Source organism: Arachis hypogaea, chromosome 10 (assembly GCF_003086295.3).
Source record: "Arachis hypogaea cultivar Tifrunner chromosome 10, arahy.Tifrunner.gnm2.J5K5, whole genome shotgun sequence".
NCBI classification, from domain to species: domain Eukaryota; kingdom Viridiplantae; phylum Streptophyta; class Magnoliopsida; order Fabales; family Fabaceae; genus Arachis; species Arachis hypogaea.
The window spans coordinates 30,626,193-30,640,694 of record NC_092045.1 but is presented as its reverse complement, the minus strand read 5'-3'; the positions used below and the strand labels follow the sequence as shown (position 1 = coordinate 30,640,694).

The window sequence follows — 14,502 nt, the reverse complement described above, 5'->3', positions numbered from 1 at the left end:
CCTCTCTTTTAACCCTTTTTGACTATACCTGTGATCCGAGCAGTGATGGCGCGCCAAGTGGGGAATGACTGGGACATAAATAGGCTAAATGAGACGACACATTACGCGGGGGCAGCCGACTTTAAGGTTAGTTTCATTATGGTTGTTAAATTTAATGATTTTGGCATTGTTAGGGTAGTCATGTAGATCTGGAACGTTGATATATGAATTAGGAGTTAGGTCTGTAGGCTTAATTTAGAACTCTATCCGTTTGTGCTAGGTTCGTATGACATAAATGTTATCAGTTTGGAACTCTGTTATTCTCGTGCTATGTTGTTAGTGTTTATAAATGTAATGCCATTATAGTATAACACTATTCATGATATTAAGGTTTTCTATTTTTATTTTTTAAGAAATTTAAGACTTTGTTTGTAACACCCTACCATACAGAGTCTTATGCTTAAGTCATAATTTAGAGATGGCAAGGTATTACGATCTCTAAAATAAAAGTTTAGAAAGTATAGTAGTATGAATGATTGATTATAACTAGGAGCCTTTGTAGAAAAAGGGGTAAACAAAAATCGCAACTCGAAAGCGCAACACTCCGATCGATAACGTAACGAGCAAGGATAACCAACGCAAGATTATATATATACAATGGAGTGTCAAAAACAGGAATATCAAAACTCAAAATCCGGCTACGAAGATAACCAGTTCGAGCATAACAATATATACATATGATAAAATAAGGAAAACCCCAAAGGAAACCCAAAGGGACACAAATACAGAAACCTATTCTCCAAAATCTCCCATAAAAGGAATCATCACAGTTTGTATTATTTAATGGAGATAAAAGTATCTAAGCAAACCATATAAACTAAAATAGAGTCCTCAAGAACAAAGGATCTTCGCTAATCCAGAATTCTCCAGCAGGCCTCAGCGAGAAACCTCACGTCCTGCATCTGAAAACCACAAAATCCGCATGGGTGAGAACCAGAGGTCCCCAGCATGGTAACAGCTTCGACATATATAATACATAATAATAGAGGAAAGCCAAAGGCAATCCTAGAACTTCCTCCAGATAATATCAAAGCTTATAAACAAGCTAAACCATATGTGGTGACTAACTAAAGATTCTTCAGTCTAACTAATACTTTCCTTTCCAATTTCTTCACACCTCCCAACCACCAGCAGGAGTATAATGTAGCAAACACAGTTATATCAGACAAGAAATATACAAATAGGAACAAATAAGGCATTTAGACAATTAGCAAGTAATATGCAGTCAAATAGGCAATCTCAAACAATTCATATAGTATGCATATGATGAATGCCTGTCCCTAGTGGCTGATGATATCATCTGTCGGTTATAGACCCAACCCGACAAGTCCTGGTAGCTAACCATTGGACTGTCCCTCTGTCGCGCATCCCCAACTCGAGTTATACTCATCATAAACTTGATCATAATCATGATCTATATCCATCACCTTCACTGGTGAATATTTACGGGGGCGAGCTCATCTGGGGCTTTCACAGTGCCCGGCCACCCTTACGACATAGGGTCAAAAGAGCTTCGAGTCTCAACCTGGAGCACGTGGTGGCTAGCCACTGCTTCCTTCTAGGGAAACTCTCATCTCCAACAGTGGAAGTACAACATTCACAATTCATTCAACAGCATATATGCATTTATTCTTAGCCATAATCATGGCTCCGCCGTAACACGGTAATAATCCAGCCATCCGGCTCACAGTTAAATCCATAACCAGCCACCCAGCTCACGGTTAAATCCATACCCATCCATTTCAATAACAATTACGGCCTTTCGGCCCATGGCATAACAAACACTTCTACCGCCATCCTCCGCCTCTCACATAATCATCTTTGACCCTCATTGATCATTCATTTTTTCCTTACTTCACTCGCAAGTTACCACATTCCCTAGCCCTTTTACTCATTGCTAGGCATATCATAATGATTTAAGACATAAGTGGTGAGATCGGAGGCTTAGAAGTATGAGATTTGGCTTTTAAAACTCAAAAATCAACTTTGGGATGAAAACAGGGCCACGCGTACGCGCACTCCACGCGCACGCGTGGATGGCCACAAAACTCATCGACGCGTATGTGTCATGCACGCTAACGCGTGAATTGAAAAAAAGCCAAGCGACGCGTCCGCGCACAAATCTGGCACAGTTCTGGCACAACCCTCTGGAAAATGGCTGGGCATTGGGTGCAGCACATTGGCGCGTCCGCACACACCACGCGCACGCGTGGATGGCGTTTTCTGAAAGAACGGCACATACGCACCAAGTGCGCCTACACGCGAGGGGTCATTCTGCTAAAAATTTTCTAAGTTAAAAGCTGCAGAATTCACAGATTCAACCCCCAATCTTCCAACGGACATAACTTTATTATTTTAAATCGTTTTTCACCCGTTCTTCGAACGGCATAGACATCCCGGATCCAATTTCATTTCTAAACAGATTTGGCACAAAATGGAGATCCATAGTCCAAGTTATGTCTCACCAAAGTATGCCCAAAAACTATGTTTTTCATAAAAAACCACAAAATGTCATTTTCAAAACAAGTCATTTTCAACTCTTTTCAAAATCAATCAAAACATGCCAATTTCATCCCTTTTCTTTGAAATCAATAAAAATATATCAAATTCAACATCAAGCCTCCTCAACTCACACATTGACACATTACCACAATTTACAAAATCATTATTCCATCATTTTAACCCACTTCACCCAAGTGGCTCAAACCCAAACACATTGACATATCATATACTCTTCCTCATGCCAATTTTCAACAACACCAATTCCAATAAATCATCATTGTACACAATCAATATCATACTCACCATCAACATGGTTCCACCTACAATTTAACCATAATCAATCATCAAGCATATATCACAACATGCATATTTCTCATACATCATACCATTAAGGCATCAATAATCATCATCACATATATGACCACATCATATATATCAATCATTCAACAACATCAACAATTCAATGCTTATCTTAGGGCCTCTAGCCTAAGTATTTCCTACCACATTACATATTAGATACGGGAAACCGAGACCACACCTTAGCCGATTTTCCAAGCTCAACCGGAGCACTTCCAAACCACTTTTTTCTCAAGCTCTCAAGGCCTCAATACTTCCAAGAACAGATTTTTCACCACCAAATTCCTTTTTAAGCTTTCCAAAATCACCAATCAAGCTCCAATATTCACACATACACAACATAAGCCACAATCATCATACCCATACACAACATCTCAATACCCAAACATCATAGAACAAAAAATTACACTAGGGTTGAGAATCTCACCACACCCAAGGTCCAAGGAGACAAGATTAACCTTCTCCTTCAAGAGAGTTGGGTCCTATAACATCAAAGAGCCCAAAATCTCAACATTTTTTCTCATGAAACTCGAAAACAAGGCTGGAATTTCGAAGAGCAAAACGTGGCTTACCTCAAGATTGATTGTATGGATTTTGTAGAGTTCTCCACGGTGAACGCGTGACCGCAAACGGTGCGGCAATCGGAGCTCTAGATCAAAAGTTATGGTGGTTTGAAGATCAACCAACGGAGAGAACTTGGGAGAGTGTTCTTCCCTTCCTCTCCACCATTTCAGCGTGTGTGTGTGTTTAATGAGGAGAGAGAGTGCTGAAAACTAGGGTTTTTGTTTAGTTTAGTTGGGCCAAGGGCCCACTTTGGGTCCGGTTGGCCCGGTTTGGCCCGTTCGGTCCAATCTTTGTCCGAATTCTATAAAATTTGTACCAAAATTCTCGTCTCAATCTCCTCTATCATATTAAGCCATAAAAATCACATTTTGGGCTTTCTAGAATAAATTCTCATTTATGGGTTAATTAGCCGTTAATTAATTGGGTTTTACATTGTTTACTTGTATTATGTTATTTAATTTGTAATAAAATTAATAATAAAAATAATTAATCTTGAGACTTTTGGGAGATAAATATTATCAAAGGTAAATTTAATTTTTGTAAATTTTTTTTAAAAAATATAAGTTATAATTGATTGTATATAATTTAAATATTATTTTTGTTTGTCATTAATCAGAGGCCTCGCCTCCTATTGCCCCGGCGAGTGAGCCACACTTTACCTCCACTGGACGCCATCGTCCCCTATTTGGCTGAGGCCGGATTCGGTGACACCGTGACACTCATGGATTTTACTTTTGACAACTCCCTAATTTTGGTACTGGTAGAGCGATGGCGTCCATAGACGCACACGTTTCATCTCTCGTGGGGTGAGATAACCATCACCCTGCAGGACGTGGCGTACCACTTGGGCCTATGCGCACACGGTAACCCCGTGGGGGGGTGCCTCCGTGACTTTGGTAGGTAGTACCATACGGAGACGTGGGCGTTGGTGGAGCAGCTCCTCGGTGCCAGGCGTCCCGTTGCAGCACAGCAGGCGGCTCAAAGGAAGGAGTCGTTCATGCTGAAGTTTGTGTGGCTACGAGATCGTGTTCGCCAGATGCCCCAAACAGCTGATCCTGAGACCCTCCGATAGTACGCCAGGTGTTATATCATGTTACTGATCGGAGGGTATCTGATGACCGACAAGTCCAACAATCTGGTGCACCTTCGTTGGCTACCGCTGCTCTGGGACTTTACGGAGAGTAGAGCGTTTTCGTGGGGCTCGGCTGTTCTGGCCTGGACGTATCAGTTCCTACCTTTGGTGGCTCAGCGGGGCATCACGGACATCGCTGGCTGCATAGACCGCACCTTGCAAGACCGGGTTACTAACAGACGGGTTGGATTGAATCATGGGCAATATCACTCTACAGATGAGACTGTTATCTAACTGACGATGGTCTTGAGACATGGTGGGTGCCAGACAGCTATGTGGTCCACCAAATCTCCAAACATCCCTAGTCGCAACAACAAAATATATTCTTACACAACATGTCTAACCAAAATAACATATCATACAAAACTACTCAAATTCATAATTAAACTTGAACTTACCAGTATCCGAGATTCTGACTAAGGGCCACACGGAGGCTCCATTGACACCCACTGTCGGCTTGACGACACTGCACATGGTACTTTAACCAGTTGGACTCGATCACCCGGTACTCAACACTCCTGCGAATACTATAGTTCTTCACACCTTGAAGCACCTCCTCTCGGCTTCTGAACCTGTGTCCGACCCAAAACTCCACACTGCCGTCCAGATTGTAATCCACTCCACAGGTGTCCAAAATCGGGATCCTCTCATGCATGGCGTCCAGATCTAGACTGTGATAGTGACTTGGTACAACCGATAGTGCCGGAATCGGGTGAGGTGGAGGCAGCATATGGCGCGACACAGCCCCTGTAGGTGTCTCCGGCACAAACTCATCCTCATCGCTGCCATCAGAAGACTCACTGTCTTCACTGTCTGCCACGTAGTTCTCGTCCGACTTCTTCTCACCCTCCTCTGCCTCATTCTCTGGAATGGCGACATGAATGGGCGGTGGTGCGAGAGGATGGTCATCCTGCACATATGTGTCCTGTGCGGAACTCCCACTACCACCGTGACCCACCTTGGTAGATAGCTCAATTACCTGTTCACACATGATCCTCCCGTGAATGTCGAACATCAGTCGCACATGCTCGTCCTCGTGAAGTCGAAATAGCAGACACCGGAAGACTCCATTTCCCATGGGTGCCAACAACCTATACGCCACCCTTTCGATTTCCCTCTCTTGTGTCCCTCCAAGCTAGCTCAATATCAAACTCTTCAAAACCGACAACGTCTCCACACGCTGAGTGCGAAACAATATCGGATCCTGACACTTAAATGTCACCCCGTTGTCGCCATTTCTCATACGACAATTCGGATAAAGCTCCACAACTATGAACGGATTGTTACTAGCTATTCAGCTTTGTTTTTGAGAAAGGATATGAAATGTGTATGAAGAATACCAAGGGTTACACATCCTTTTATAAATGTTGAATAGAGTCTTTTATATATATATCGTTTACATTGTAAAGGAGATATGTGTCTCTGGTTTACACTGTAAATGAGATATACACATCCCAGCCATTCTTGCCATATCTCGTTTACACTGTAAACGAGATACGTGAAAAATAATCTCATTCACAATGTAAACTAGATATGATAGAGTTATTTAAAACAGTAAATACTCGAAAAAATATTTATTTTGGTAAATTTAACATTTATTTTATTTATAAAAATAAAAAAACCTACTTGTGTTATATTTTTATTTATATATGCTCCCTTCTTTTATCACCCATACTTGTTACCCTTCTAACAGATTCTATACCTTCAAACTTTTTTTTTAATTTCATTATTTATAGGCTAACACCACCAAATCTGCATCAAATTACAACACTTCCATCGCTTATCCTTTGGTATTTTTACTCAGCACCTGTATATGCTTCTACTACTATATTGTTGTAGTGAAATATGAAGTTGAGACTAAGTTACGGGGACAACTTGAAGTGATAAATTTGGAGATTTTCAACATTGGACTTAGTAAAATTACTTCTCATTCTTGCAATGCGGAACTTGCCCCAGTTGATTGCTTTATACTTTGGAGGGTTCATGTCGTTTATCAACTCTTGTAGAGGTTCCACATCAGTGTACAATGCTGGCTTCAAGAAGAATGGAATGGAAAACCTGTCTCTCTCTGAGTTTACCATCACCCTGTGCTCTACACTTTCATATGCATCATTGCTCCAAACCTGTATGCACCAAATAAAGACATTTTAGTTTGTCCTCGCCATTGTCTTCACATTGAAGCATTATTCCAAACACCAAAGAAAGCCAAGGTTCTCAAAACTCATTCGATCGAATCGACAAAGTTAGAAGTTTAAAGGTTGAACTGAAATTCAACCTAAATTGAATCGGTTATAATAAAATATAGGGTAGAATATACTTTTTGTTCTTAAAATTTGATAAAAAAATTTAAAATATCTCCAAATTTTATTTTGTTTTAATTTTGTCTTATGAATTTTTAATTTGTATTAAATATACTTTTGACGGCTAATTTTTCAAAAAATTTAAAATCAATTCAACAACAATTTCATAAGAACAATCCTCAATACAAACAAGTTAAGCATAATTTTCAAGTATTATTATTAGATTGATCTTAAATTTTTTGAAAATTTAGTCGTTGAAGGTATATTTGTTACAAATTGAAAACTTTTGAGACAAAATTGAAACAAAATAAAATTTAAGAATATTTTTAAAATTTTTGTCAAACTTCATAAACAAAATATATTTTGCTCTAAAATATATATTTTAAAAAAATGAATTTTTATCATTATTTTAAACTAATTAATTACAAAAATTATACCAATTTAATCGGTTAACTATCTTTTAAAACTTTTTTTTTTATCTGATTTTCTACCGAACAATTTTACTTTGAATAATCGAACTGATCTGGTTGTCAATTTCCAGTTAACTGGGTCAAATCGGTCGGTTCGATCCAATTCTCTCCACTATTATGGAGAATATTGGCAATGGGTGGGGCAAGTAATAAGTCTAGAGGAGATTTGTAATGAACAAGACTAGCATTGGTACCTGAATCATATCACCAACATTGATGATGAAAGAATTGGAAATGGGTTTGACTGTGATCCACTCTCCATCAGATTTTCGTCTAACTTGAAGACCACCAACATCATCTTGATTAAGCACAGTTAACACTCCAGTGTCCTTGTGGCGCCCAAGACCAAGTGCCAAATGAGGGTAAGGGCAAGGTGGATAATGATTCAGTCTGATATTACTTGTGTTGTGTTTGAAGAAGCCACGGAACCTATTTGGTGCTAACCCTAAGCTCAGTGCAATCAGTTCCATCAGCTTATAGGCTAGTTTCTCCACTTCTTCTGCATAGTCTTCGCATGCTTCTCTGGTAAGTGTCTCACACACTTATTAAACAATGCCAATGTGAAAAACAAGTATAATGAGAGGAGGAAGGGATCATTCTATGAGTTATGATTTGTTCAATTATAATTTCTTTTAGATATTTTCTTAATTACTATGACAGATAAAAATTGATCCCATTAATTTCTTTTAAGATATTGATTGCATCACTAAAATATAATTTTACTTTATTTAATATCTAAGGAGTCTAGGAGATGTATAAGAAATAATTTAGCATTTTAATTTATATTGCTCTCTGTATTTTAAATAGTTTTTTTAAACTTTTTTATACATTAAAAAATTAATGTACCTAGACCTATTTTATGTCTAAGTACAATGACATTTTATTGTATCAATAAAAAAAGTGAGTGTTATTTTAAAACAAAAGAGTATATTATTGGCTACAATAGATAATGTTTTTTTTTTCATTTAATTCTAATCTTATCGTGGATTGATCACAATTAAGGCTCTTCTACCTGACCAATAAAGAGTGTATTTAGTGTACATGAATGTGTTAAAATCAATGGTCCCAAAATTTTATAAATAATTATATAGTTAACACCTTTTTCAAAATCTTTTTTTGAATTTACGTGAATATTAATAGGAATTTGTTTTTCTGTATATTTGTTTTATGTTAATTTTTTTTACCATAAAAGCTACAATGTCATAAAATAACTTATCCAAGAGTTTAAACAAACAAAAACAGAACAGGTACATGAAAATATATATGAAACTCAAACTTTTTGCTCTATTTATATATAAAAGTCTGAAAAAATATTCAATACTTGAGTTTTAATTTTATTTTTGAAGTTTCAATTGTCTCAATTTAGTCCCTAAGTTTTTTAATTGATCCTATGACAAAAATTACCGCAAGGACTAATGTTGTTAAAATTTAAAAAATTAGAGATTAAATTGAGACAGTTAAAATTTCAAAAATTGATTTGAGACTTAAGTGTAACTTCACAAACTAAAATGAGTATTTTTGCCTAACGTGTACCAACTAAAAATATCATCTAAATACACTCCTAAACTAAAATTTCAGATAAATCAGATAGCATAGAGAATAAAAAAGCATATAGGTTACCTAAAGTGAGGAGGATTGAGAGGCCAACGATTATCCCAATGAAACTGAATATTTATGTCATCATGATGATGATCATGAGATGGTGGAATGAAAGTAGGTTGTTGAACATTGAAATCATAAATCTCCTTCCAATCCCTAACGTTCTTGGTATGCTCTGCTTCAAAGTAACCAAGCACGTTCCTATCATCCCTTCTAACCTTCAGCTTCTCCTCCAAACTAAGACCAAAGAACTTCTTCGCAGCATCTTCAATCCTCTGCCTCTTCTCTAAAGGTACCTTGTGATTGATCACCTGAAAGAAACCCCATTCTTTGCATGCTCTCCCTATTTCTTCAATAATATTCCAAACTGGTGATGATGATTTCAATCTTGTGGCTGCTTCATCATCTTGGTAGTTTATGGGAGACAGATCAATTAAAGGGATTCCTTCGGCTATGGTTATTGAAGCTTTTGGTCTGTGTTCTGCTGCTTGCACAAAAACTGGGTCTACCTCTACCATCTTTTATGATCTTTAATTTTCCTCTGCTTGATCCAAAGATACAAGAGAAACCACATTTTATATGAAAGCTTTGATGGGTGTATTTACTTTTTCAACCATATTATAGCAGTAAAATTAATTATCATAGTAAAATATATATTAAAAATTAAATTAAATATACATATATTTATATAAAGGACTATGCTTTGTGTACACTAAAATTAGTCACCAAAATGAGTCATCAGTATGAAATACATACTAAAATATAAATACATATTAAAAATAAATTAAATCACACATGTATTTATACAAAAATACATTGGTAACTAATTTTAGTGACTGATTTTGGTGTACAAATAGTATTTTTGTTATATACAAATACATAGTATCTAATTTTAACGACTGATTTTAGTATACAAATAACATTTTAGTTATTATGTAGCACTCGTTTTACACTTAAATAATTGTTTCAATTTAAAATATAAAGGATAAAGTATACTTTTTCTTCCTGAAATTTGTCAAAAATTTTAAAAATATTTTTAAATTTTATTTTGTTTCAATTTTGTCCCAGAAATTTTTTATTTGTATCAAATATACTTTCGAAAGCTAAATTTTTAAAAAATTTAATACCAATCTAACAATAATGCATAAAAATTATACTTGATTTGCTTGTGTTGAGGGATTATTCTCATGAAATTGTTGCTGAATCGATCTTAAATTTTTTGAAAAATTAGTCATCAAAGATATATTTGATGCAAATTGTTAAAAGTTTTTGGGACAAAATTAAAACAAAATAAAATTTAAGAGTATTTTTAAATTTTTTGTCAAACTTTAGAAACAAAAAATATACTTTACCTAAATATAAAATATAGTGTGTATTTATTTTTAATCTTATATTCAGTATTTTTATATTTCTATCGAATATCTATTATTTGATAAGATTTTTATGGTGATTATTAAGATAAAAATACTTTTTAAGTAAAAATTATTAAATTACTTAATATATGTCTAAATCTTAATTATTATATTTTTGTTGTTATTGAATGACACTTATGAATTATGATACAAAATGAGTGATTCTAGTAGTTTTTTTTATTTAGAGCCACCAAGAATACAAAGTGCAACGTTATTAATTAGAAACGATATTATATATATATATATATATATATATATATATATATTATATTTTTTGTACTTTTTCATGTATAAAAGAAAATTATTTATATTTTTATTAATTATTTTAAATACTAAAAATAAAGAAAATAAAAATATATTCAGAAAAATAATATATATAATATTCTTGTCTTACATCTCAACTAATTTTGTGCTAGGATAGATACGTTGAATCAGGACGGGTTTTTGTGCTCCTATCAAGTGATGTGAGTATGTGACTATCTTGTGCTTGTGTGGCAGCTGGCAAGTTATTTGTATCTTACGGTGCCCTCTTATATATATGTTTTGTGAGATAACAATTCATGTTACTACGTCATACAAATTTGACATTATAAGGCGGCATCATTTTGAGGATGTTATGAGCAGATTCATATGCAGATATGCTATGCATTGGCTTCACAATAATTATAGTCTAAAAAGAAGATTACTAAGGTGGGATGAAGATAGAGAAACTTCAAATGAATTTCTCCTGATAATTTAAAAGAAAAAAAATACTCGAATTAAAATAAGACATTTTATTTATTTTATTTATCTATTATCGTATTTTTGAATATTGAATGTGGTGTCATCAAAATTAGGGTAAAAAACGTATTTAAACCAGGTTGAGGAAAATATTACGCATATCAGTTAAAACGAAAATTGTTTCAGCAATCAACCAATGGGTATTTTAATGTAATTTGAATCAATAAAATTTAAATTACAATTGTACGTAATTTGAATCAATATGGTTCGAATTATGCACAAGGAAGATTGCATGTAATTTGTAGCTACTTGGGTCGAATTATGAAAGTTTAATTCGAATTACTAGGAATAGTGTAGTAACCATAATTCGAACTTTAGTGATTCGAATTAGTAGGAAATGTGAAGAAAGGCATAATTCGAAATGACCTGATTCGAATTACGTATATATAGTGCGAATGAGAATAATTCGAATTAGTTTGTACCAGAACTCTATATATATGAGATGAATGTGAGTTGCCCTCGTTAGAGAGGGGTCAGATGGCTAGTGAGGACAATTTTCTAGTGTTGGTTCACCATAGAGGATCGATTAAGAGAAAAACTCGTTCCGGTGTGAAGTTCACCGATAAGGATCATCTCTATATTATCGTGAGTTATACGACGAGCATTGATGACCTTGTTAGCTCTGTACTGATGAAACTTGGTCTGGAAGGTGTGAAAAGGGTTAAGAAGTTTTTCTATCGCATTCCAATCACGGTGCTCCAGGATACCGTGAAGTATGATTGTTTCACGATCGGGAGTGATGAGGACTTGCAGGTCATGTTTCATTGTCGCCGGCAGTTTCCTGAAGTGAGGACACCAGAGCTGTTGGCAAAGTTGGTTGATGTGGTATCCAGCTCGGGGGGTTCGAACCAGAATACCAACACTTTAGCCACAGTTGCCGGTTCTAGCTCCAGACCTGCTGTTGCTTCTTCCTCCGTCCCTGCGTACGAGCCACCCAGCCAGCCTGTCGCCTCCCCTTTGTTCGCTGTTGATCTCGACGGCAGTGTTGGCGATGAGGTTGGAACAGGAGAATTTATACCGACCTCTGTACAGTGTGCTGCACCGGCTGGGGTTGGAGATAGATTGTTTGATGATCCAGAGGACAATGATGTCGAGCCGGATATGATTGCTGATGGCAGTGGCGATGATATTGGAGCGAGTCATCCTGCAGGGGCAGGCGGTGGTTCTAGCTCTGGCACACAGCAGTACCCTTCACATTTTTTATCTTTAGACCTGGATGGCATGAGGCCTGACGAGGTACCTGGGCAGCATGTTGGATTTCGCGCTAGAGATGCAGAAGGGTCTGCTGGTATGACAGAGTTTCAGGTTGGTCAGCAATTTCAGGATAAAGATGAGGCCCTGTTAAGTGTGAAGACTTACAGCATCCGTCGAGGGATACAGTACAAGGTAGTAGAGTCTGATTATCGTCGGTATGTGGGCAAGTGTTCTGAGTTCGGGAATGGGTGCACATGGTTGATTAGGCTGAGTCTCCGGCAGCGCAAGGGCATTTGGGAGGTCAAATGGTACAATGGACCGCATACTTGTCTGGCCAGCTCCATCTCCAGCGATCACAGGAGTTTGGATTATCATGTGATATCTGTCTTCATTATGCCAATGGTTAGGGATGATGCATCCGTCAGCATCAAGGTGCTCCTAAATGCGACGGCCTCACACTATAGGTTCAGGCCGACGTACAGGAGGGTCTGGTTGGCGAAGCAGAAGGCTGTTGCCGTCATTTATGGTGACTGAGATGAGTCGTACAACGACCTCCCAAGGTGGGTGTTAGAAGTGCAGGTGATCATGCCTGGTTCTGTTGCAGTGCTTAGGACTAGCCCTGTTCGAGTTGGGGGACAGCTAGACGAGTCTCAGGCTTATTTTCACAGACTGTTCTGGACTTTCTCACCGTGTATCGAGGCATTTCGTCATTGCAAGCCGTTGGTGAGTATTGATGGCACCCACCTATATGGCAAGTATGGGGGTACATTGCTTGTAGCGATTGCACAGGACGGGAACTCCAACATACTCCCTGTTGCATTCGCACTAGTCGAGGGTGAGAATGCTGAGTCATGGTCATTCTTTCTCTCCCACCTCCGTCAGCACGTGACACCACAGCAGGGTCTACTTGTTATTTCTGACAGGCATAACGGCATCAAGGCCGCGCTTGAGGCTCCCGACGGGGGCTGGCTACCTCCAGCTGCATACCGGGCATTCTGCATTCGACACGTAGCAGCAAATTTTGTCCTCACCTTCAAGGGCAAAGACGCAAGGAGGCTTCTTGTGAATGCTGCCTATGCTAAGACCGAGGTCGAGTTCGAATACTGGTTTGATATTCTATGCTCGGAAGACCCGGCGATGTGTGATTGGGCGAACCGGATTGAGTATTCATTGTGGATACAGTAAAATCGTCAATAAAACCACCAATAAAACCGCATTCAAAACCCATTCAATACACCGCCAATAAAACCGCTTGCAAAACCTCTTAAATAAACCACTTGCAATACCACTTTTCTAAACCACTAACAAAAACCACTAAACATATACCACTATCAAAAACCACTAACTTTGTCATTGATCACCCCGGCGATATGAGCGACTCCATCCAAACGATACAGCCTTTCCGGATCATCCCCCATCGCTTCAATATACCGCTCGAGTCTTTGTCGTACAGATTCTGGGTCATTTTCTCTTGGATTTGATGGGGTACGTATGAGGATGGGAAAATGATTCAAATGAACTTGGTTCGAACTCCTTATATAGGCAAGTCACAAGTAATTCGAATCAACTTATTTCGAATTACCAAAGTCTCCAAACATTAGTAATTCGAATCAATATGATTCGAACTCCTTCCGCGTCACCTTCCCCTACTAATTCGAATTGATTCAATTCAAATTACACTTTGCTAATTCGATTCATGTTGTTTCGAATTACGTTGGAACTTGATTAGCCATAATTCGAAACATGTTCATTCGAATTACTAAGGAATGTAATTCAAATTATTAAGAAGATAAAAAAATAGTCAGAATTTGTTTGTTAGAAATTAATAAATTTTATAATTTATAGTTATCAATTAATTATTATTAGTATTTTTAATAGTGTGAGATTCTATCAAATAATATGAGATTATTCATTTTTTTTAGTTAAGTATTAACCAAATTTTATAAAAATATTAATTTTTTATACTTTCCCAAAATAATCACCTTAAAGTATATAAGCTAGTTTTTATTAGTGGCGAAATTTGAAGAGAATTTTTAGAAGAGTAAATAAAAAATTAACATAAAAATTACATAATGATATTCATATTAAAATAAAATTATTTTTAAATTTTGTCAGAAATATGACAAAAAATTAAATAGTCTTACAAGTAAAAA

The 14,502-nt window shown here is 36.9% G+C and overlaps 1 protein-coding gene across 1 annotated transcript; it reads right to left on the bottom strand.

Moving 5' to 3' along the window:
- Window positions 1–6,293: 6,293 nt before the first annotated feature.
- Window positions 6,294–9,562, bottom strand: LOC112715502 (protein LATERAL BRANCHING OXIDOREDUCTASE 1). Its single transcript, XM_025767280.3, has 3 exons — window positions 8,985–9,562; window positions 7,559–7,886; window positions 6,294–6,717 (listed from the first exon to the last, which is right to left on the bottom strand). Exons 1-3 carry the CDS (start codon window positions 9,479–9,481, stop codon window positions 6,457–6,459), a joined length of 1,086 nt encoding a protein of 361 aa, XP_025623065.1. The 5' UTR covers window positions 9,482–9,562; the 3' UTR covers window positions 6,294–6,456.
- Window positions 9,563–14,502: the final 4,940 nt, after the last annotated feature.

Excerpts from the sequence above, each read along its gene's own strand:
- LOC112715502 (XM_025767280.3), bottom strand. The coding sequence starts at position 9,481 with ATGGTAGAGGTAGACCCAGTTTTTGTGCAAGCAGCAGAACACAGACCA. Across the intron at positions 7,887-8,984 it reads CTCAATCCTCCTCACTTTAG|AGAAGCATGCGAAGACTATG; the intron begins GTAACCTATATG and ends GACACTTACCAG. Across the intron at positions 6,718-7,558 it reads ATGTTGGTGATATGATTCAG|GTTTGGAGCAATGATGCATA; the intron begins GTACCAATGCTA and ends TGGTGCATACAG.